Raw genomic sequence first — 25,280 nt, 5'->3', positions numbered from 1 at the left:
GGGCTGCCGTCTATGGGGTCGCACAGTCAGACACGACTGAAGCGACTTAGCAGCAGTAGCAGCAGCAGCGTGTATATGTTAATCCCAACTCCTAATTTACTTCTTCCCCACCTTACACTTTGGTAACTATAGGTTTGTTTTCTATGTCTGTAAGTCTCATTTCTGTTTTGTAAATAAGTTCACTTGTATCAGTCAGTTGTTAGGATTCCACATATAAGTGATATCATATGATGTTTGTCTTTCTCTTAGTATGATAATCTCTAGGTCCATCCCTGTTGCTACAAGTAACTTTGTACTATGTTTACAATGGTGGGGGGCGGAGGGCGGCAGGGAGGAACTTAAAAGTAGTATTTTGTCCAAAGTACTAAGATTGTGAACATACAGAAGAGTTTGCCTGCAGTGAATGTAGCTGAAAGAGGGTAAAATTTCAGCCACTGTCAAATCACCGAGAAAAGTCCAACTTTAACAATTATCAACACTTCTTTTTGTCTGTATGTTTTAACATCACACTTGTTTATTTTTTACATAAAATATGTGATACACTGCTTAACATTTTGCTATTTATTCTGTTTATCAGCAATAATCAGTCAACCAATATTTATTAAACACCTTCTGTGTGTGTCCATGCATACTTGGTCACGTCTGACACTTTGCGACTTCACGGACTGTAGCCTGCCAGGGTCCTCCGTCCATGGAATTTTCCAGTCAAGAATATTGGTGTGGGTTGCCACTTCTTTCTCCAGGGGGGTCTTCCCGACTCAGGGATCAAACCCATGTCTCTTGCATCTCCTGCATTGGCAGGAGGATTCTTCACCACTGTACAACCCGGGAAGCCCCACCTTCTGTGTACCAGACCCAGTTTTAGGCAAAAAGGCTAGCTTAGCAATTAAGAAACGAAGAATTCCTCCCTGGTTCCCAAATGCCAGCTCCCTGCCCTCCCTTGGCCCAAACTAGGGGCACTGCTTCAGGGCTGTATTATTCTGTCTCACTTCCTCCAACAGTCCCAGAAGAAATTTTCCATCTCTATGGCAAGCCTCAAGAAACTTATGTGGTAACAGCTGTTGGACCCTTCTTCCCACAGAAAAATGAAGCTTACATTCTAAAACAGAAACTCAAAGAGGGGGGAAAAAACATACTAATGCAATCACCCTTTTCCAATCATAATCTCTCAACCATCCTCTCCAGGAAGCCTCTTTAAAAATCTGAAACAGTTTCCTGAAAGAGAAATCTATTAGAAAAATCTACATTTCACAAGTCTAGTCTCCTGATTACTGAATGAGTCTAGAAGATCCACTGCTTTAAAGGATGATCCTAACTGGAGGGCAATCTCAAGAAGGTGTATGTTGAAAGCTCAGTAAATTAGTCTTGTCACAAGCTTCTCCTTCCCCTCCTACTCCCTATTTGAGAGTTTAAATACTCAACAAAATAAGGTGGGAGCTTATTCAAACAAATACAGAATCATGAACAAATATGCCAAGTGCATTTTAAAGTTAAAGGTACACAATATGTTAGACATTGAGGTTTATGGTTATCATTATTGGGCAACATTTACTGAGTGTCTCTACGTGCCAGGCAACATAAGCCTGGACTGTGCACTATCTCATTCAATCCCTGTATCAGATATGCCTTTTCCCCCATCGTTCAGATGAGGACACTGAGAACAAACAAGTTACATGTAAATACCAATGTCACTTACTAGACATACATTGGTTTTATCCATTCAAAACTCCCAGGTCCTTTAGGTAACAGCGCATCCCCCATTCCATGAGGTCCCAGTGATCATGGTGCCCCGGACTGCTGGGCACCTACATGAGGCCAATCACAATACTTCACACCCTGGCCCAGTGACTGGTCAAGGGATGGGCAAGTGACCCAAACCAGAGCCAATGAGAATCTTCCCTGAGATTGCATGAATAGAGACCGTAGACAATACATGTTGGGTACAGTGGGGTAGCCAACAGCCAAAGACAGTGCCCAATGCATGTGCTTTGTTGTTCCCCGGCACAAGAAATCTAGGTGGCCCCATTGCCTCACTGCAAACCATGGAATGCAGTCAAAGAGATTCTGTCCCTTCAGACCTAAGCCCTGAGAAGGCCTGGCAGCTTCCACTTTTGTATTTGGAAACCCTGAGTTGCCATGGAGGACATCTAGACATCTCTGCTAGAGTGACAGTGTAGACCATGGGTCAGTAGCTTTGTCTCAAAGGGTCAGACAGTAAACATTTTGGGCGTTGTAGGCCATATGGTAACACCTACTCAAACGCCTTGTGATGTGGCAGCAGCCATAGGGAACAGGTGAAGCTGTGTTCCAGGAGAACTTTGTTTACAAAGCAGGCATCCCAGGCTGTAGTTGGCTGACCCGTCATGGACAGACCACACAGAACAGCCATATGGAGAGCAAGAAGCTCTGAGACTTCACAGAGAGAGAGACAGGCCTACTAGTCTCAGAGTCCTGGGGGAGCCCAGCCTTCTAGGCAACGTGCCAGACAATGGGCGGGTCATCCATTCCAGCCCAGATGCCCACAATCCTGACCCATGTCACATGGAATGGAAGAATTCTCATTGAAGCCTAGTCGACCCACAGAATCATGATTCTTGTTTTAAGTCACTAAATTTTAGGGTGGTTGGTTACACTGGAAAGTCATGTGAGACGTGGTTTTCACAAGCCTTTCAGACTTGGCACTGTACGCCTTTGAGGCCACATAATTCTGTGTGGTGGGGGCCATCCTGTGCATTGCAGGATGTTTATCAGCATCTTTGGGCTCCACTCGTTAGCTACCAAGAGCACCCTCCCTGCCAGCTGAGACAACCAAAATTGTCCCTGGGGGAGGAGAAATCGCCACTGGTCAAGAAACACTGGAGGCAGGTGAAAAAATACAAAACTAGGAACCAGCAAGCAGCCAACTTCCCCACCACGTGCAAGTCAAGTAGAGTCAAGAACAGGGTGAGGGCAGGGCCAGTTTATGACTTTCATAGTCCCTAGGCACTTGCCTTCATCAGCCCCTTGCTCCATTAAAAAAAAAAAAATTTTATATAAATATATATATTTTTGTGACCACATTGGTATAAAGATGAATATAATCCAGAATCATTATAGATTATTATACCCATATTTTTTATGATTTTAAAATAAAATTAAACTAATTACAATAATTGTGAATACTGTAGATGCTAAGCACTGTGTTCACAATGCCTAATGAATAATCAGCCTTGAGTGAATACAATGAAGGAGCCAGAGACATTTAAGTCCTTGGAACCAGCCATGCCTAAAATTTAACCCATCCCTGGACTCTCAGTTTCATGAGCCAAAAAAATTTACTTTTGGGGATAAACAACACAGTTCTACTGTATAGCACAGAGAACTATATTGAATATCCCATGGTAAATCATAATGGAAAGGAATATGAAAAAGAGTGTGTATGTGTATATATATATAACTGAATCACATCATTGTACAGTAAAAGTAACACAACACATTGTATATCAACTATACTCAATAATTTTTTTTTTAATTCACTTTTTGGCCTAAGCTAGTTTGAGATGAGTTTTTATCACTCACAATCAAGAGGCCTGATTTATCTGGTCTCCTAGCAACGGCAGATGGAAACTGACCTTGAAGTTGGGTCCATCTAAAGCAGAAATTCCTACCCACTCCCTCCAACCACAAACGCATCCCACCTCCAGTATCCTTCTAATTCTCACTAAGCAGGACAATTTTCAAGAAAAAGTTCTCCCCACACTTACACTTTTGGACAAAGTTGCTCACGTGCTTAATCTTCATCAGAGCCGGCTGACTGCATTCTTTAAAGAGAACAAAGAGGGCATCTAATATCGCTTCTCGGGAAAGAAGAGACATCTGCTGTTGAGTCATGGAGGGTGGTTTCCCCTAAAAACAGCAAACAGCAGATGGAGACACTGTCAATAATGAAAAGCTTTGATCAATAACATCCACGCAGAGTAAATTGCAAGCCACCAACTCAACTAACTGCTCACGACACACGCTAGCAGCAGAATTTGGTGGCCTCATCCTTTAAAGTGACGTCCATTGACAGTCATTAAGTTATCACTTGTATGTGGGCTTCTTCCTCCTGCACCTGGGGAGAAAAACTTCATCAGCACGCCATGAATAAGAAACAGTTCCTCTGTCTTAGCAGTCTGAGGCTCATGGGGACATTTACTCTGGACCCTGCTGGTTCCGTCACATCTCTGTGCCTCTTCAGGAGGACACAATGAATGCCTCTTCCTCCCTGTGTTCCTACAGGTTTGTTTAACATAACTTCAGTTTCTTTAATTCACTCAAACCATAAAGGGTCGTGTGAATGGAGTGACTGCGCTGAAGCTGAATTTATTCATGATCTCAGGCAACAGTTGCAAACTGGCAGACTGCATCTAGCCCACAGACATGTTTTGTTTGGCCTGTTATATTTAAAATAATTTATCTGCCAATATTGAAAAATCAGGAGATTTCACACCAAAAGAAAAGGGGCCGGGGGAGGGGATTTCTGGCTTCTCATGATACACAGGCAGATCCGGCAACACCGTACCACATTCCTGCCTGGGGAGGGTGAGCTGCAGCTGAGGAGCACTGCCCCTCTAGAAAGTGGATGTGTTCGGCACTTCACTGCAGACTCAACTCACAGCTCTTCCATCTGGCCCATCTGACTCCTTTACACTCACTGTCTGGCCACCCAAGACATGAGTTCACACCCCTGGTCTAGAGCAATGAATCCCATGTGCCATGGGCTACATGCAGTTCTCTCTGCAAAGCTGGCCACCAACAATTCTAACTCTAAAAGCACTTGCCACTGCATCCATCAAGCGTCAGAGTCTATTTCTTCTCCCCATGACTTCTTCTGTCGCCATGACTCATGTGAAACAACATAACACAAGTGACCCAGTGCCAGTTCAAGATGCAGCCCTTAAGAAGTCTGGCAGCTTCTACTTTTGTTTTTTTGGGGAAGCCAGCTGCCAAGTTAAGAAGCTTGGGCTAGACCACGTGACAGTCAAATCTCACCCACTGTCTGTTTTTATAAATAAAGCTTTATTGGAACACAGCCATGCCTATTAATTTACACATCATCTATGGCTGTGTGTGTGTGTTAGTTGTTCAGTCTCATGCAGCTCTTTGCAACCCTATGGACTGTAGCCTGCCAGGCTCCTCTGTCTGTCCATGGAATTCTCCAGGCAAGAATACCGGAATGGGTTGCCATTTGCTTCTCCAGGGGATCTTCCAAACCCAGGGATTGAACTCACGTCTCCTGCATTGCAGGCAGATTCTTTACTGTCTGAGCTTCTGTGCTATAAATAGAATAGCAGAGTTCAGTAGTTGCAGCGGAGACCTTAGGGCCAATGTACTATTCACAGAAAAATTACAAGCCTCAGGTTAGACTGAGTGAGTAACAAAAGACTTTGGAGAAGAGGTCACTGGACAAACTGAGGCACCCCAGTCAGCAGTCGGCACCCAGAGGTTTCAGTCCCTGCCAAGCTCTCAACACAACCCATGAGTGACCCCAGCAGAAGAATCACCTAGTTGCATGCAGCCAACCAACAGAATGCTAAGAAAAAGTAAATCATGGCTGCTTTAAACTTAGTGAGCGCTTTGTTACCCAGCCCTGGATGACAGAAACAAACTGACTGTAACAGCCCAATAGCAGCCTCCTCAGCCAGAACCAGAAGCGTGAAGGGCCCTTTCCTGCCCGCTCCCTGGCACTGGCCAGCACACACCATTAAAGGAGGGGCCACTCCACTACACCTCTGCACGCGGCTGAACCTAGCCCACCAGGTCGGTCCACGCCCACCACTAACCCACTGCCCAAGTGGCAGACGGGAGCTCCGCTCCCAGGATGCCTGCTCCTGAGCCACCTCATCAGTCACAAACTGACCAGTGAAGCCAGCTGAGGCCACAGAGTCTGCCGCCTCAGATAAGCAGGCTCTACTGAGAGCCGGAGGACAATACTAGAGCAGCCCGGACTTCCTCAGACCCTGCCGCTTTCTGGTGTTGTGTGGCACCTTCCTACTCTGGGTGCAACAGCTGAGAGGCAGGCACAAGCTATAGGGGCCCTGCTCAGCACCACAGTGGACCTGCCCCCAAGCAAGCGACCAGTTGTGGTCCTGCTGACCATTGGTCAGTGCCACAGTGGGCCCCTCCCCCAAGCAAGCAACCGTTAGTGAGCAACTGACTGTCAATCAGCCACTTTCGGTGGTCCTGCTCAGCCACTGGTTGGTGCCACAGTGGGCCCCTCCCCCAAGCAGGCAACCATTAATGCCTAACTGCTAACCAGCCACGTTCAATGGTCCTGCTCAGCCATTGGTCAGTGCCACAGTGGGCCCCTCCCCCTCTTGTATATAAACGGGGGCCAGAACTCCGACAGAGGGAAGATGGTTTTCTGAGATGCCAGTCTGCCATTTTCTCCATCTGCTAGCTTTCCAATTAAAATAGTTATTCCTTGTTCCAACAACTCATATCCTGATTTATTGGTCTGTCCTGTGGCAAGCAGAACAAGCTTGGGCTCAGTAACACGACTACTTTTGAGTCACCTGGAGAACTTAACTAAAAACCAAAAACCAGATTCTCAGGTACCATCCCCAACCTACTGAATTAGAATTTACCAGTCTGTAGCTAAGAATATATTTCAGTAACACCTCCTCCCAAAACAGTCAGACCTCAGCCAGGTTTGTGAAGCACTGAGTCAGACCACACTATCTGTCACTTTAGAGTTCTGCCACTTCCTGGGAAAATATGATTCCTAGTTTTTCTCTCTGATGAGTTTAGACTAAGCAGCAGTTCCCAAATACAGTACTGAGTCTTAACAAAGTTTTCACGTCTGTCATAAAGTAAGAAAAAGTGAACACTGCATGATGACTCTTTTATAAAACTAAGTGTATTCAAATTGTAAAATGGTCCTTTATTCTGAAACAACATCCTTCCCCTCTTGGTGTTTTTTTAAAATATCCTCTCTTTATGAAATAAAAGGACCAGAAGATAATAGCGTTTTCTTTTTTGTGTTTTTTTACATCCCTTACTTAGCAAAATACAAAGTTGGCAAACCTCAGTCAGCCTAGCAAATTTGTAAAATTTTGCTGGCTCAAAAATCTAAAAGCCTGCCAACCACTGACCTGGAACTCTTGGGGAGGTACTTACTGTCAAGTAGAAACTGAGACCCTATCTACATGGAAAACAAAACCACTACTCTCTATCCAAACCTCATTAAAAGTACACTGGGATAGGGATAAAGTGGGATAATCAGTTAGTTTAGAAATCCCACGAGGGGATTAAAGACAAGAGGGAATTTTAAGGGCATTTGGGAGACTGCTATAAGCTAATGATCACTCTAGCAAAGAACCCAGTACCCTAGCAACAATCTCCCCTGATGGCTCAGATGGTAAAGAATCTGCCTGCAATGCAGGAGACCCGGATTCAGTCCCTGGGTTGAGAAGCTCCCCCTGGAGAAGGGAATGGCTACGCACTCCAGTATTCTTGCCAGGGGAATTCTATGGACAGAGGAACCTGGCAGGCTTCATACAGTCCATGAGTCACAAAGAGTGGGACACAAAGGAGCGACTGACACTTTGACCTCAGTAACAATCTATACTACCCTGAAGGAAGACCAGATGCATCCATTTGCCAGGCACACTCAAGCCACAGGTGCCAACAGTTTAAACACAAGACAATAGATATCAGGTCTGAATCTTGTTACATGAAGTCAGGGAGTTAATGATCCTTGAAGAACAGCATTTCTGCAGGTAGTCAAGACAGGAAGAGAGGGGAAAAGGGAAAGAAACTAGGTGAAAGGGGTCATAATATCAAAACCTGAGATGAATTACCATATTTTAGTATATATTAAATGACCTTTCTTCTGTTAATATACATATGATTTAAATAGCGCCCTGACAGTCCTCTTTAACCACACAGGGTCAAAGGAGAACTAAAGACCTAAGCCTTGAACTCTACCCCAAAATAAGGAAGGTGGTCTACTCCACTCCCCACTTTTTCTTTGACTATAAAAATATAGCCCTCTTTGTTCTCAGTGCTGTGCTCCCCTGCCAGACTATTTGTATCTCTCACAAGCATCCTCTGCTAATAAACTCACTGTTTGCAATTTTCATGCTGAAAAGAACCTGAGCTTCAGAAAGTTCTGACACAAGGTGAGCAGTTTCAATTAAAAGACAATGACTTTGACCCAAACACTGCAATAGAAGACCCAGTACAGCTGAATTAAATCTAAAAAAAACCAACAACAGTGCGTTCAAGTCCCCTCCTAACTCAGGAATGATGGATTCAAGTCCCAATCTGAGTTTTGGCTGGGTCCAAGTCCCACCGAAGAAGGAGTGGGGTTTCAGCTGGATGGGGGGCAAAAACAGTATCCTTATTCTGCTTATATTAAAGCAAGTGCTAGGGTTATGCTATGCTTGCAAATAATAGCTTTTCAGGGCGCACGGTGGAACTTGTTTTAAAAAAAGAATGAATTGGGGATTTACACACAATCTTTGCTGGTATAATGACATTTAAATATAAGATACACTTACTAAACTCTGATATACACTGGCAATGTTGCCCAGCAGTTACACACCCACACCAAAAATGTGGTATGGCTTTGTCATTTAAAAGCTGCGTGATTCTGAGCAAGTCTCTGTCCCTCTCCATATCTGCACATTATAAGAATTTTGTCCTAAGTTGGAAGTTTTGGAGTAAAACAATTAATGGGTTAAAAAGTGGCAGCACTCCAGTCAGTTGAGGTTAAAAATAGACCATTCATAAGAGAAAAATGCCTCATGACTTAAATGGTGACCCACAGAACAAACTAAGCTTTCACTCTGTCCGCATTCTGATCTGTTTGAACATTCCCCAATACCAATAGCTTGGGGAAAATATCCTCAAGAACATATTAGTAGTGAAACCAATATAACATTGTAAATCACCTTAGATTTATCATTATACAGATAATCCTACCAAAATGCCTTATTTAGTAGTTACTGCTAAGTGAACATAAATTTATTATCACTGGAGCTAATACTATTTCTACACTCATCATTAATAATAGCTATCATTTATAAAGGGCTTACCAAGAGATGGGCAAGAACTAAGTACATGAATTATCTCATTTAATCCTCATAACTTTGTAAATTAGGTGCTATAACTTCTATTATAATACAAAGAATGGAAAATGGATCTAGAGAAGGCAACTGACTCACCCTAGGTAACACAGCTAACACATTCTGAGGCCAGGATTCAAACCTAAACCTTCACCACTATCTGTATTTTCTCTTTGACTTATTAAACAAGGATTTCTACAACAAACAAAAAAATTAGAAATCTACTTGGGAAAAAAATCTCACAACATTAAGTTTTAATCCTTTTGGGGGTGATGGAAATGGTCTATATCTTGAGAGGAATGTGGGTTGTACAGGTTTGGTATTTACCAAAACTTTTTTAAAACATAAACATCCCTTGAATGAAAAAGATTTCTATATTTCTATAGGGTTACACCTATAGAAATTCCAGTCAAAAGAGTGTCTTTGTTCATTTACTTTTCCTTCTTTAATAAAAGGGCAAACTTTAGTGCAAAAGAGTAACATGCGTGAAATCCTCAAAAAGGTCCCCCTTCCAGGGCAAGTTCAGCTACCCATTCCAGGCACAATGGCTCCTTTTTCCACAACTTTCAGCATATATAAAAGATCAAAGGAGATTTCTCCTAGATTCGCCTCAGTCCTCTAACAAATTCCTGTAACTTCTGAGTCCCAAGGAACCACATACAGGTGAGCGAAGTTGACAAGCCAGTCTGTTACCTGGAAGAAAAGATTCAGCCTGGAGGCCCGGCTGGCAATGGATTCAACAGCACCAGCGTCCAGTAGATTCCGTGCTCCATACTTGAACTTCAACATCTCCCCACTGGTGATGAAAGTAGACAAGAGGAGGTTAGTGTGTTCTGCTGATTTGAGCGGGAAGGGTTTGAGAGATCCTGAGCTTTCCCTCAAGATATCAGGGGTAGGGAGGTGAAAAATCAGCCACCACTGGGTCTTGGGAAGCTCAGTCTGGTGACACAGATTAAAAATCAGACTTTTATTCAGTGTAACAGGAGTAACACTGCAACACTGACCTGACATACTCACTTACTTAAAATTTGTTTTATAACTGCAGACAGTGACTGCAGCCATGAAATTAAAAGATGTTTGCTCCTAGGATCATGGCATCTGGTCCCATCACTTCATGGCAAATAGATGGGGAAACAGTGGAGACAGTGGCTGACTTTATTTTTCTGGGCTCCAAAATTACTGCAGATGGTGATTACAGCCATGAAATTAAAAGACGCTTACTCCTTGGAAGGAAAGTTATGACCAACCTAGATAGCATATTAAAAAGCAGCGACATTACTTTGCCAACAAAGGTCCATCTAGTCAAGGCTATGGTTTTTCCTGTGGTCATGTATGGATGTGAGAGTTGGACTGTGAAGAAGGCTGAGTGCCGAAGAATTGATGCTTTTGAACTGTGGTGTTGGAGAAGACTCTTGAAAGTCCCTTGGACTGCAAGGAGATCCAACCAGTCCATTCTGAAGGAGATCAGTCCTGGGATTTCTTTGGAAGGAATGATGCTAAAGCTGAAACTCTAATACTTTGGCCACTTGATGCGAAGAACTGACTCACTGGAAAAGACCCTGATGCTGGGAAAGATTGAAGGCAGGAGAAGAAGAGGACGTCAGAGGATGAGACGGTTGGATGGCATCACCGACTCGATGGACATGAGTTTGAGTAAACTCCGGGAGGTGGTGATGGACAGGGAGACCTGGCATGCTGCAATTCATGGATGGGGTCACAAAGAATCAGACATGACTGAGAGACTGAACTGAACTGCTCCTAGGAAGAAAAGCTATATGACAAATCTAGACAGCATATTAAAAAGGAGAGAGATCACTTTGCCAACAAAGAACTGTATAGTCAAAGCTACGGTTTTTCCAATGACTTCCCTGGTGGCTCAGACGGTAAAGCATCTGCCTACAATGCGGGAGACCCAGGTTCGATCCCTGGGTCAGGAAGATCCCCTGGAGAAGGAAATAGCAACCCACTCCAGTACTCTTGCCTGGAAAATCCCATGAACAGAGGAGTCTGGTCGGCTACAGTCCATGGGGTCACAAAGAGTTGGACACAACTTAGCGACTTCACTTCACGGTTTTTCCAATAGTCATGTACGGATGTGAGAGCTGGGCCATAAAGAAGGCTGAGCACCCAAGAATTGATGCGTTTGAATTGTGGTGATGGAGAAGACTCTTGACAGTGCTTTGGACAGCAAGGAAATCAAACCAGTCAATCCTAAAGAAAATAAATCCTAAATATTCATTTGAAGGACTGATGCTGAAGCGCCATTACTTTGGCCACCTGATGCAAAGAGCTGACTCACTGGAAAAGACCCTGATGCTGGGAAAAACTGAGGGCAGAAGGAGAAGGGGCAACAGAGGATGAGATGGTTGGATGGCATCACTGACTCAATGGACATGAGTTTGAGCAAACTATGGGAGAAAATGAAGGACAGGGAAGCTTGGCAAGCTGCAGTCCATGTGGTCACAAAGAGTCAGACATGACTTAAATCACTGAACAACAACAACCCCCCTTAGAATATAAGCTCCACCAGGGCAAGGAGTTTTATTCTAATATAATGGGGACATATATAGCCTGGCACATAAATGCTAATAAACAGTTATTGAACAAATGATTGAAAATAAGTAAATTACCTATTACAGGCATGTTGGAAGCTATGGGGTTCAAAAAATAATAATAAAAAACAAATGGAGGAATTGGGGCATGGTGGTGTGTGTATACAGAGAAGGCAATGGCACCCTACTCCAGTACTCTTGCCAGGAAAATCCAATGGGCAGAGGAGCCTGCTAGGCTGCAGTCCATGGGGTCGCTAAGAGTCGGACACAACTGAGCGACGTCACTTTCACTTTTCTCTTTCATGCATTGGAGAAGGAAATGGCAACCCACTCCAGTATTCTTGCCTGGAGAATCCCAGGGACGAGGGAGCCTGGTGGGCTGCCGTCTATGGGTTCGCACAGAGTCAGACACGACTGAAGCGACTTAGCAGCAGCAGCAGCAATGTGTGTATTAACAGTGTAGTCAGAGTAACTTCACTGTTCAGTTTAGTTGTGTCCGACTCTGTGCGACCCCATGGACTGCAGCCCACCAGGCTTCCCTGTCCATCACCAACTCAGGGAGCTTGTTCAAATTCACGTCCATCGAGTTGGTGATGCCATCTAACCATTTCATCCTCTGTCGTCCCCTTCTCCTCCTGCCTTCAATCTTTCCCAGCATTAAGATCTTTTCTAAGGAGTCAGTTCTTCGCATGAGGTGGCCAAAGTATTGGAGCTTCAGCTTCAGTCCTTCCAATGAATGTTCAGGATTGATTTGAGGATTGAGTAGTTTCATCTCCTTGCAGTCCAAGGCACTCTCAAGAGTCTTCTCCAACACCACTTCACTGAACAGGTAACATTTGAGCCAATCTGAAGGGAGTAGCAGCAAGCCTTGTTGATACTTGGGTAAAGAAAAGTATCCTGGGGTCAGAGGGAACAGCCAGAGCTAAGGTTCTGAAGCAAGACCTGGGCTTCTCTAACAGTAGCTGGGAAACCACGTAGGGCTCGAACAGAGTGAAAGAGGCAGAAAGTAGGCGGTGACGGGCTGGGGCGAAGAGTATGAAGACACCAAAGTAAGTTAAGGTCACACAGATTCTAAGGCGCTGCCGGCCCCGACTAGCAATGCCGACAGGAGGCAGGACAGAAGAAACACAGGACCCCACCCAGCTGGGGAAAGGAAATTCCTCTAGCCGCAGCACTGCCCAGCCAACACTTCGGCTCAGACGGGGGATATGCCCTTGCACCGCCAGCCTGGGAAGACCTTCCCGACCCCCCGCAGCCCTCAGGGCGGGACCGCCGCCTGCGAGAGGCAAAGCCGGGGTTGGTGTGGTGGAGAAGGCCCTTCCCTTGGTCTTGCAAAGTGGGGAGAGGGAGAACTGGGCTTGGGGAGACCAGACTCACCGTTCAGCGTACCCCGCCGTCTGCGCACCGCCCTGCCCAGTTCCTCCCGCGTCAGCGTTTGAACACTGGGAACGGCGTGGGTGAGGCCAGCCACGTCTGGACCAATCAGTGTTCCCGCTCGTATGATGGACAGTTCTATCTCAACCAGGTCCTGCCCAAGTCCTTAAAGGGACCAGGGAAGTGAAAGAGAGGGCCAATGAAATTGTTTCTTCCGCCGGCAGGGCAGGTCTTGGAAGTTTGAAATTGGCGGTTAAGCAGAAGGATACAAGGTTTGAGGACGCGTCTGTTTATGTCTGGGAAGTCTGAGGAGAATGCTGGGGCAGTGGCCCTTGCTCTCATGGCCACCTGCAAGGATGAAGGCAGCCCAGCCCCTCTGATTGGTGATCTTGTTCATCAGTCCTGGCTAAGGTAAAAGTACTTGTTACTTTGTTAAATAAACCAGCTGGTTCTCTGCTAACAGGCTACAACTGAGGCTTTGAGTTTGCGATTCCACACGCCTCAATGACTGGTTGTCGACTGCAACAAAAAGGCGATGATACTGAAACTGTCTCATAGAACATTTTAAAGCAAAGACAAGAGACCTAAACAGTCGAAATCCAAAAGGCCAACAAATACATGAAAAGGTCTCAACGTCACTCATCATCAGGAAATAAGAAAACTAAAACCACGAAGAGATACAATAACAGGCAGCCAGATTGGGGCGGATTGGTGGGGAGGAGGTCTGACAGTGTTGGCAAGACTTGGGAGTATAAATCATACTGTTTGTCTGAAAAAGAGTTTGCCATTCTTTGCTAAAGTTGATGATATACACAGTCTGTGACTCACGCCTGGGTATACCTTAGAAAAACTCCTGTGTACACCAGGAGACATGTACAAGAATGTACAGATAGTACCATACAGCATCATGAAAAAAAAAAACTGGAAGCAACCCAAATATCCAACAACAGAAAGGATAATTTTTTATATTGGAGTGTTTTCATACAGCAATAAAAAAGAACAACTACAGCTGAACACAACGACATAATGCGTTTCAAAACAATCCTGAGTGAAGGAAGCATAACAATAGAATAAAGTATGTTTTCTTTTTCTTCTTGAAGTATATAGTTCATTTACAATGTTGTGTTTCAGGTATACCGCAAAGTTATTCAGCTATACTATATTCTTTTTCAGTTTCTTTTCCCTTATAGGTTATTAAAGTATGTTTTCAGTAATATAAATTTCAAAAGCAAAACAAAATATTTAGTCAAGGATGTACCTACAGGTGATAAATCAGAAAGTAAAGCAGATCTCAGGATAGTAGTTATCAAGGGGATGGTATCCTTTGAGGGAGTCAGGATGCTGCCTGCTAAGTCGCTTCAGTCGTGTCTGACTCTGTGTGACCCTATAGGCTGCAACCCGCTAGGCTCCTCTGTCCATAGGATTTTCCAGGCAAGAATACTGGAGAGGGTTGCCATGCCCTCCTCCAGGGGATCATCCCCACCCACGAATTGAACCTGCATCTCTTACATCTCCTGCATTGGCAGGCAGGTTCTTTCCCACTAGTGCCACCTGGGAAGCCCCAGTTAGGGTGCTACTATGATCTAATTCTTAGCCTGACTATAGTAATAAAATAGATTATTGTTTTATAATTAGTAAGTTGTGTGTATATATGTTCTATTTTGGAGAAGAGAATGGCAACCCACTCCAGAATTCTTTTTTTTTATTTTTTTTAATTTTATTTTATTTTTAAACTTTACATAACTGTATTAGTTTTGCCAAATATCAAAATGAATCCGCCACAGGTATACATGTGTTCCCCACCCTGAACCCTCCTCCCTCCTCCCTCTCCATACCATCCCTCTGGGTCGTCCCAGTGCACTAGCCCCAAGCATCCAGTATCGTGCATCGAACCTGGACTGGCAACTCGTTTCATACATGATATTTTACATGTTTCAATGCCATTCTCCCAAATCTTCCCACCCTCTCCTTCTCCCACAGAGTTCATAAGACTCTTCTATACATCAGTGTCTCTTTTGCTGTCTCATACACAGGGTTATTGTTACCATCTTTCTAAATTCCATATATATGCATTAGTATACTGTATTGGTGTTTTTCTTTCTGGCTTACTTCACTCTGTATAATAGGCTCCAGTTTCATCCACCTCATTAGAACTGATTCAAATGTATTCTTTTTAATGGCTGAGTAATACTCCATTGTGTATATGTACCATAGCTTTCTTATCCATTCATCTGCTGATGGACATCTAGGTTGCTTCCATGTCCTGGCTATTATAAATAGTGCTGCGATGAACACGGGGGTACACGTGTCTCTTTCCTTTCTGGTTTCCTCAGTGTGTATGCCCAGCAGTGGGATTGCTGGATCATAAGGCAGTTCTATTTCCAGTTTTTTAAGGAATCTCCACACTGTTCTCCATAGTGGCTGTACTAGTTTGCATTCCCACCAACAGTGTAAGAGGGTTCCCTTTTCTCCACACCCTCTCCAGCATTTATTACTTGTAGACTTTTGGATCGCAGCCATTCTGACTGGTGTGAAATGGTACCTCATAGTGGTTTTGATTTGCATTTCTCTGATAATGAGTGATGTTGAGCATCTTTTCATGTGTTTGTTAGCCATCTGTATGTCTTCTTTGGAGAAATGTCTATTTAGTTCTTTGGCCCATTTTTTGATTGGGTCATTTATTTTTCTGGAGTTGAGCTGTAGGAGTTGCTTGTATATTTTTGAGATTAGTTGTTTGTCAGTTGCTTCATTTGCTATTATTTTCTCCCATTCTGAAGGCTGCCTTTTCACCTTGCTAATAGTTTCCTTTGATGTGCAGAAGCTTTTAAGGTTAATTAGGTCCCATTTGTTTATTCTTGCTTTTATTTCCAATATTCTGGGAGGTGGGTCATAGAGGATCCTGCTGTGATGTATGTCAGAGAGTGTTTTGCCTATGTTCTCCTCTAGGAGTTTTATAGTTTCTGGTCTTACGTGTAGATCTTTAATCCATTTTGAGTTTATTTTTGTGTATGGTGTTAGAAAGTGTTCTAGTTTCATTCTTTTACAAGTGGTTGACCAGATTTCCCAGCACCACTTGTTAAAGAGATCGTCTTTAATCCATTGTATATTCTTGCCTCCTTTGTCAAAGATAAGGTGTCCATATGTGCGTGGATTTATCTCTGGGCTTTCTATTTTGTTCCATTGATCTATATTTCTGTCTTTGTGCCAGTACCATACTGTCTTGATAACTGTGGCTTTGTAGTAGAGCCTGAAGTCAGGTAGGTTGATTCCTCCAGTTCCATTCTTCTTTCTCAAGATCACTTTGGCTATTTGAGGTTTTTGTATTTCCATACAAATTGTGAAATTATTTGTTCTAGCTCTGTGAAGAATACTGTTGGTAGCTTGATATGGATTGCATTGAATCTATAAATTGCTTTGGGTAGTATACTCATTTTCACTATATTGATTCTTCCAATCCATGAACATGGTGTATTTCTCCATCTATTAGTGTCCTCTTTGATTTCTTTCACCAGTGTTTTATAGTTTTCTATATATAGGTCTTTAGTTTCTTTAGGTAGATATATTCCTAAGTATTTTATTCTTTCCGTTGCAATGGTGAATGGAATTGTTTCCTTAATTTCTCTTTCTGTTTTCTCATTATTAGTGTATAGGAATGCAAGGGATTTCTGGGTGTTGATTTTATATCCTGCAACTTTACTATAGTCATTGATTAGTTCTAGTAATTTTCTGGTGGAGTCTTTAGGGTTTTCTATGTAGAGGATCATGTCATCTGCAAATAGAATTTTACTTCTTCTTCTCCAATTTGGATTCCTTTTATTTCTTTTTCAGCTCTGATTGCTGTGGCCAAAACTTCCAAAACTATGTTGAATAGTAATGGTGAAAGTGGGCACCCTTGTCTTGTTCCTGACTTTAGAGGAAACGCTTTCAATTTTTCACCATTGAGGATAATGTTTGCTGTGGGTTTGTCATATATAGCTTTTATTATGTTGAGGTATGTTCCTTCTATTCCTGCTTTCTGGAGAGTTTTTATCATAAATGGATGTTGAATTTTGTCAAAGGCTTTCTCTGCATCTATTGAGATAATCATATGGTTTTCATTTTTCAATTTGTTAATGTGGTGTATTACATTGATTGATTTGCAGATATTGAAGAATCCTTGCATCCCTGGGATAAAGCCCACTTGGTCATGGTGTATGATCTTTTTAATGTGTTGTTGGATTCTGATTGCTAGAATTTTGTTAAGGATTTTTGCATCTATGTTCATCAGTGATATTGGCCTGTAGTTTTCTTTTTTTGTGGGATCTTTGTCAGGTTTTGGTATTAGGGTGATGGTGGCCTCATAGAATGAGTTTGGAAGTTTACCTTCCTCTGCAATTTTCTGGAAGAGTTTGAGCAGGATAGGTGTTAGCTCTTCTCTAAATTTTTGGTAGAATTCAGCTGTGAAGCCGTCTGGACCTGGGCTTTTGTTTGCTGGAAGATTTTTGATTACAGTTTCAATTTCCATGCTTGTGATGGGTCCAGAATTCTTGCCTGTAGAATCCCATGGACAGAAGAGCCTGGTAGGTTACAGTTCATGGGTCGCAAAGCATTAGACACAACTGAGTGACTAAACACACCCACGTGTTCTATTTATGTATATTTTTTAAATTTGAAAGGGAGGCAGTCCTTTTGGTACTTTTATAATCCCTACACTACTAGAACTAGAAATGTGTTATCATATGCAGGCGCACACACTCATGCGCACATCAGTACAAAACAAAGTACAAACTTGCTTAATACACTTTTTTTTCCCAGAAACATAATTTGCTATTTATCCCTGGGACAGTAATGACAGCTACAATTTATCAAGCCCCTTCTCTCTTTTTGTCTTTATCAAGTACATCTCATTTAATCTTTACTATAACCTAATACTGAGAGGGAGGAATTATAATCCATGTTTTATAGATGGGGAAACTGAGTCTGAAAGATACTCCATGAATAATCTGGAGTTGATTTTCTCTAGGTGATGAAGCTAGGTTTGGAACTCCTGGACTATCTGACTCCTAATCCTTTTCTCTATATGAAACCTGCCTCTCAGAAGATGTTAGAAATTTTCCCATCCTCTGCTTTTGTCATGTTGCAAGGGCTGACCCAGTCCAGAAAAATGCATGAAAATAAGAATTACTTCTAGGGACTTCCAGGTAGTCCAGTGGTTATGACTCTACTCTTTCACTGCCAAGGGCCTGGGTTCAATCTGTGCTGGGGGAACTAAGATCCTGTGAGTTGAGTGGCTTGGCCACATTTAAAAAGGAAAGCAGGAGGGGAGGAGGGAGGGAGAGAAAGAAAAAGAAAGACTTCTAATGATTGATATAAGAAGGTTAGCAAAAGTTCGGGGATGGTAAGTTGAGGAAAAATGCAAAGTGGGTCTTAGCCACTTTTGACTTGATAGAATCTCAGAAAGATGTGAATGTGGATCTAGTCAATGCTTCTGGTTTTTCTAATGTTGCTGGTTTTTCTAATCCAGGCAAATCTATTAGTTTTCAAGTGTCAAAAATAGGCTTTACCAGAATCATGGGACTTGTTTATCCTAAATTAGAATACAATGTTAACAGCATGATTTTGTATTGCCCTGAATCCTGCCTACTAATATCCTATTAGAACAATTGCTGGTCTTGGCAAAACCTGTGTGAAACAGAACAAAGAATACACAATAAATAAGAAGAATAAAGAAACATAAAGCAAAAACCACAGGAACTCCACCAATTTTCTTTCAAAAGTAGTAACTAACTGCACAGGAAGCATATGAGGAAAGAGAATTAGGAAGGACCAAGAATGGTGCGTCAGTACTAAAAGGGTAAGACACTGCCAAACAGAATTAACCATCAGTAAAACTAGACTGACGGGAAAGCTGATGCCTTCTCTTTGTTCTTGCATAAAATGAAACAATTACTAGTTCTGTGCAGAATGTGAATCCGTGAGGAATACTGTGATGGAGATTCTGGAAGAACATCATTATAACAGAGTCATAATGAAGGACATTATGATGTTCTTACATTCAATCTTTCGTTTGTTTTATCTTTTAAAAAGCATTTATTGTGCCAAGCACCAGGGATACCAAAAGGAAACAGATACCCTCCTTGTCAGTTTTTGAAAAGTCAGTTACAGTGGGGAGATAGAGCTATGGGCAAACGATTGTGAAACTCTGTGATAAGTTCCTGTAACAGTGGAGATGCCAGAAGACTGTGGCAATAAGAGAGGGGATGGCAGGTGGTCTATCACAGCAAATACCCAAAACATGGAGACGAAAGAAACGTGGTTGCCCTCAGAGCATTCAACTGGACGATAAGCAGAGATACTGCAAGGCACCTTAAAGAGATAAGAGGAATGACTGTAAGACTCAAACTAGACTTAGTGGAACATTAAGAATTGTATCCTATTTGTAAAGCAGAAATAGAGACATAGGAATACAGAACAAAAGTATGGATACCAAGGGGGCTGGTGGGGTGGGTGGGAAAAATTGGGAGATTGGCATCGACATATATATATACTATTGATACTATGTATAAAATAGATAACTAATGAGAACCTACTCTAAATAGCAAATGGAACTCTACTCAAAGCTCTATGGTGACCTAAATGGGAAGGAAATCCAAAAAAGAGGGAATACATGTATATGTATAACTGATTTCACTTTGCTGTACAGCAAAAACTTATACAACATTGTAAAGCAACTGTCAGTTCAGTTCAGTTCAGCCGCTCAGTCGTGTCCGACTCTTTGCGACCGCACGAATCACAGCACGCCAGGCCTCCCTGTCCATCACCAACTCCCGGAGTTCACTCAGACTCACGTCCATCGAGTCGGTGATGCCATCCAGCCATCTCATCCTCTGTCGTCCCCTTCTCCTCCTGCCCCCAATCCCTCCCAGCATCAGTCTTTTCCAATGAGTCAACTCTTCGCATGAGGTGGCCAAAGTGCTGGAGTTTCAGCTTTAGCATCATTCCTTCCAAAGAAATCCCAGATCTCCTTCAGAATGGACTGGTTGGATCTCCTTGCAGTCCAAGGGACTCTCATGAGTCTTTGTACACACCATCCCCCCGAGGGACAGAAAAAGTATCTGAGAAGCTAACCCCATTCTAGGTATGAAGAGACAAAGCTATTCTGGTCCCTTTGGCAAGAGTTCCTCAAGCTATTTTGGCAGTGGGTAACTACTAAGTCATGTTTCTAGAAAGCAGCATTAGCTGAGTGCTTTCTCAGAGCAAGCCATATCCCAGGTATGACCTGTTTTCCCCACCACTGAAATGAAAGACACTTCCAGGTCATATACAAATGTCATTTATTTTTTTTAATTATACATGTACTGAATGTTAGGAAAAAGAATAGCTAGTCCACCAAACCAGGTGTTTGGACTATTTAACAGTATCCTGGCTTTCACCCTGTCTACTAGCATACATTCCCAGAGGTTACAATCAAAAATGTCTCCAGACTTTGCCAAATGTCCTCTGGAGGGCAAAATTGCCCAGAATTGAGATGTTTGACATGAAAATTTCCAATGAATACACCTTTGAAATTATTTTACTCATTTATTTTGGGGCTTTCTCCAGTTGCACCAAGTGCGGCTGCCCTTCCTTGCGGTGCATGGGCTTCTCCCTGTGGTGGGTGCTCTGCCTGCAGAGCGCGGGCCTCCAGGCATGCAGGCTTCATAGGCGGGGCACACCGTCTCAGCAGCTGTGGTGCCTCCGCTTAGTTGCTCCAAGGCATGTGGGATTTTCCCAGACCAGGGATCAAACCCGTGCAGTGCAGGAGCAGGATTGAGCTCTCATTTTCCCCTGCACTGTGCCACCAGGGAAGTCCAACTTTTTATTTATTTTTTTTTACCTTATGGCATGTGGGATCTTAGTTCTTCTACCAGAGATCAACCCACACCCCTTGCATTGGAAGTCAGTCTTAATCACTGGACTCCAACAGAGCTCCCAAACAAATCAAAATACATTTTAAATGTTTTGACATTTTTAACTGATTGTTAGAACTTCATTCTGACACCTTCATTTTCCAAATGTTTTCTGCAAGTTTGCATGAGTTTCCATCTATGTTTTTGTGGGTGGTTTTTTTTTTTTTTTTTGCCTTCTTTGACCTTAGACATAGTGTCTAACAAGAAGAATGAATTTTCAAAATTCAATTAAACAACAATTAGCCTTTCTGCCATTTAATCCTAGACATTTTTTCTATAACACTGGGGCTTATCAGTTAATTGTGTTGCTTCAAAAATGTCATAAACTGTAAAACACACCTCTAATCCTTCAGCCCACTGATTTCAGGAGTGTTTATAACTTCCAATCCATTTATAATACAAGAAATTTAGGCGCCTGACTCACAACAACTCCTTTCCAAGGACAACTAGAAAAAAAAAAAAATGACATCAAATCCCTACACTGTTTAAGAGAATTAAAATAGAAACCACAGACTGGGAGAAAAAAGATATATCCAATAAAAGACTGCTATTCAAAATATACAAAGAACTCAAAACTTAACAATAGGAAAATAAGAAATTCGATTTTAAAATGGGCCAAAGATCTTAATAAACACCTCCTCAAAGAAGATACACAAATGGCAAATAAATACATGAAAAGATGCTCCCCATCATATGTCATTAGGGAAATGTGAATTAAAACGAGATATCACTACAGTCCATGGGGTAGCAAAGAGTCGGACACAAATGAGTGACTAACACACACACATCACTACATACCTAGTCAAATGGTCAAAATCCAGAAGACAAAAGCAAATGCTGATGAGAATGTAGAGCAAGAGGAACTCTGCTTTGTTGCTGGTGGCAATGCAAAATGGGACAGCCACTTTGAAAAGACAGTTGGGCAGTTTCTTACAAAAATAAACATTCTCTTACCATATAATCCAGCAGTCACACTCCTCAGTATTGACCCAAAGGAGCTGAACACTATTGTGCATACAAAAACCTGCACACAAATGTTTATAGCTGCTTCATTCATAATTGCCGAAACTTGGAAGCAACCAAAATGTCCTTCACTAGACAGATGGATATAAACTATGGTACATTCCAGGCAATGGAATATTATTTGGCACTAAAAATAAATGAGCTATCAAGGCATGGAGGAAACTTCAACGCATATTGCTAAGTGAAAGAAGTCAATCTGAAAAGGCCAAATGATACTGTTCTGTTTATTTCTCAACTTCTATTAAAACACCTGGGAGGATGGCACTATAAATCCTTTCAGCTCTTCATGTGGGGAAGATACTATCCAGCCTTGTATAGCTCTTTTATTTTTCACTTATTTTACTTGTGGTTAAGTATACATAACATAAAAGTTACCATCTTAACCATTTTAAAATTTACAATTTGGCAGCATTAAGCACATTTATATTGTTATGCAAACATTACCACTGTCCATCTCCAGAGCTCTTTTCTTCTTGCAGAACTGAAACTCTGTACCCATTACATAGTAGCTCCCCACTCCCTCCTCCTCTGAGCTTCCTTATAACTTCTATTCTTTCTGTCATTATGAATTTGCCTGCTCTAGATACCTCAAATAAGTGAAATCATGCATTATATATCCTTTTGTGTCTGGTTGATTTCACTTAGCATATTGTCTTCAAGGCTCACACATGTCATAGTATGTGTCAGTACTTCATTGCTTTTTATGGCTGAATAATATTCCATTGTATGGATATACCACATTTTGTTCATCCATTCATCTGTTGATGGACACGAGTTATTTCCCAGTTTTTGGCTATTATGAATAACACTGCTATGAACACTGGTGTACACGTATCTCTTTGAGTCCCTGCTTTCAGTTCTTCTGAGTGTATACCTAGGAGTGGAATTGCTGGATCATACAGTAATTCTATACTATTTGAAAAAGTGACAAACTGTTTTCCACAGGAGTTGCACCATTTTACATTTCCACTTATGAGGCATCAGGGCTCCAGTTTCTGCATGTCTTCATCAACACTTGCTACTCTCTGTGCTTTTTTTTGTAAATAAAAACCACTCCTAGGGAATTCCCTGGTAGTACAGTGGTTAGGACTTTGTGCTCCCGCTGACAAGAGCCCAGGTTTAATCCCTGGTTGGGGAACTAAAATCCCATAAGTCTCGTGGTGCAGCCAAAATAAAAGGAGATGGGGAATATAAACCTGCCTTAGGAATGAGCAATACCATCTGATATGTGTTTACTAAGGAGAAATAAAAGCATGTCCACAAAAATATTTTAAAATAATAATAATAACCACTCCAAGTGGGCATGAAGTGATTTACTTTTTTTTTTTTTTTTTACTTTCTTTGTTTAGCAATAGAAGATTTTCATATGAAATGCAGGTATCTCTCCAGATCACATTCATTCCACACTGTCTAATGAATCCTATATTTCATTTCTAATAACCTTTAGGCTCTTGCCTTGAAGACTACCCGGCTTCCCTTGTAGCTCAACTGGTCAAGTATCTGCCTACAATGTGGGAGACCTGGTTCAATCCCTAGGTTGGGAAGATTCCCAGGAGAAGGGAAAGGCTACCTACTCCAGTATTCTGGCCTAGAGAATTCCATGGACAATATGGTCGGACACGACTGAACAACTTTCACTTTCACTTTGAAGACTACTACCTACTTCCACCCGTGGCTTCCTCATCTCTAAAGTAGCTAAGGCACCGTTGCTTACTCTTTGCCGCACCAGAGCAGTAGCGCCATCTAGTGGTCCAGAAAGGTAGTTGCAGGAGCAACTCCCAATATTTCACTAAGACTTTATTATTATATACCTGGTGATGCCCATCTGGTATTAGCATGAAAAGCGAAATCCGATTAGAAAAACGGTGACTTTTACAAAAATTATATAGATGGGCTTCTCCCCAAATGACAAAGCCATTTGTCCTTTTAATTACACCCCTTCCTAAAATAGGAACAATAGGAATGCAGCTGACATTTTAAATGCAACTGGCTTGTTGAAAAATCTGTCCAAAAAAGAAATAATTTTATTTTTTTTCAATCTCTTCTATCAATCATCTTCTATCGAATCTCCCTTTTCAACCTTTTAAAGACATCTCTTCAGTTCAGTTCAGTCGCTCAGTCGTGTTGGACTCTTTGCGACCCCATGAATCGCAGCACGCCAGGCCTCCCTGTCCATCACCAACTCCCGGAGTTCACTCAGACTCACATCCATCGAGTCAGTGATGTCATCCAGCCATCTCATCCTCTGTCGTCCCCTTCTCCTCTTGCCCCCAGTCCCTCCCAGCATCAGAGTCTTTTCCAATGTGTCAACTCTTCGCATGAGGTGGCCAAAGTACTGGAGTTTCAGCTTTAGCATCATTCCTTCCAAAGAAATCCCAGGGCTGATCTCCTTCAGAATGGACTGGTTGGATCTCCTTGCAGTCCAAGGGACTCTCAAGACATCTCTTGGAAACAGTCTAACTTTCAGGTTTTTTCAAGTTTTCACAGTTTCTAACACCTCACCCTTCTCCTCCCTAGAATAGGAGCTTTGGAGTGGGGTGGGGGAGTGGTCTTGTCTTTATGCTGTTCCCTCCCCTCCGTCTTTCTTTAACACTTCTCTGATGTTTAAAACAGAAACTAGAAATTATGGGGAATCCCCACCCTACACAATTTTCTAACATAAGAAATGGGTCCCTTTTCCAACTACTCACCCCCCGGCTCACACCCGTAACTAAGTTCTAAGGTATCTACTAATTTCATTTGTGCCCCACCCAACATCAAGAGTTCAGGCTGCTTCATTTATTTTATTATTATTATTTTGGCCATACCACGAGGCTTGTGGGATCTTAGTTCCCTGACCAGGGATTAAACCCAGGCCCTCAGCCGTGAAAGCACAGAGTTCTAGCCACTTGACCACTGGAGAATCCCCAGGCTGCTTCATTTTGACCCTCTCTCTGCCTCTCCACCTTCACACCCAAGCCATCTTCCTCCCAGTTTCCTCCCTTTCTCTAGAGATCACAGGAATAAGAATGAGAAACAAGTATCACTCTTAGAAAATGAGATGTTATCATTGGATAGGACTGTAAACCTGAAAAAAACCAAGAGGCTCAACTAAGAAACTATTAGAGCCAACAAGAATTCTAAAAAATAGCCCACTATAAGATGAATGTTCAGAAAAATCAATAGCTTTCCATTATACCAACAGCAACCATTGAGCTAAGGTTAAGGGGAAAAAAAAATTCTATTCCAGTAACAACAAAATATCTAGTTCCTAGAAATAAACTCAGTAAGAGCAGAGGCCACATAAAGAAAACTACAAAGCTTGACTACAG

The 25,280-nt window shown here is 42.3% G+C and overlaps 1 protein-coding gene across 3 annotated transcripts in view; it reads right to left on the bottom strand.

Moving 5' to 3' along the window:
* Positions 1-13,366, bottom strand: part of CIT (citron rho-interacting serine/threonine kinase) — a 173,811-nt gene extending 160,445 nt beyond the window's left edge. For 2 of the 3 annotated variants that reach the window (XM_055551014.1, XM_055551016.1), the window contains exons 1-3: positions 13,022-13,366; positions 9,786-9,888; positions 3,744-3,885 (exon numbers count right to left, since the gene is read on the bottom strand). In XM_055551014.1, coding sequence (XP_055406989.1) covers positions 3,744-3,885; positions 9,786-9,881 — 238 coding nt within the window. In that variant the 5' untranslated portion in view covers positions 9,882-9,888; positions 13,022-13,366. The remainder of the gene's footprint in view (positions 1-3,743; positions 3,886-9,785; positions 9,889-13,021) is intronic. The other variant, XM_055551015.1, reaches the window with a different exon arrangement.
* Positions 13,367-25,280: the final 11,914 nt, after the last annotated feature.

The sequence above is a fragment of the Bubalus kerabau genome, chromosome 16 (genome assembly GCF_029407905.1).
Source record: "Bubalus kerabau isolate K-KA32 ecotype Philippines breed swamp buffalo chromosome 16, PCC_UOA_SB_1v2, whole genome shotgun sequence".
NCBI classification, from domain to species: domain Eukaryota; kingdom Metazoa; phylum Chordata; class Mammalia; order Artiodactyla; family Bovidae; genus Bubalus; species Bubalus kerabau.
Note: the sequence above shows the minus strand (reverse complement) of the source record. Positions and strands in the feature narration are given on the sequence as shown.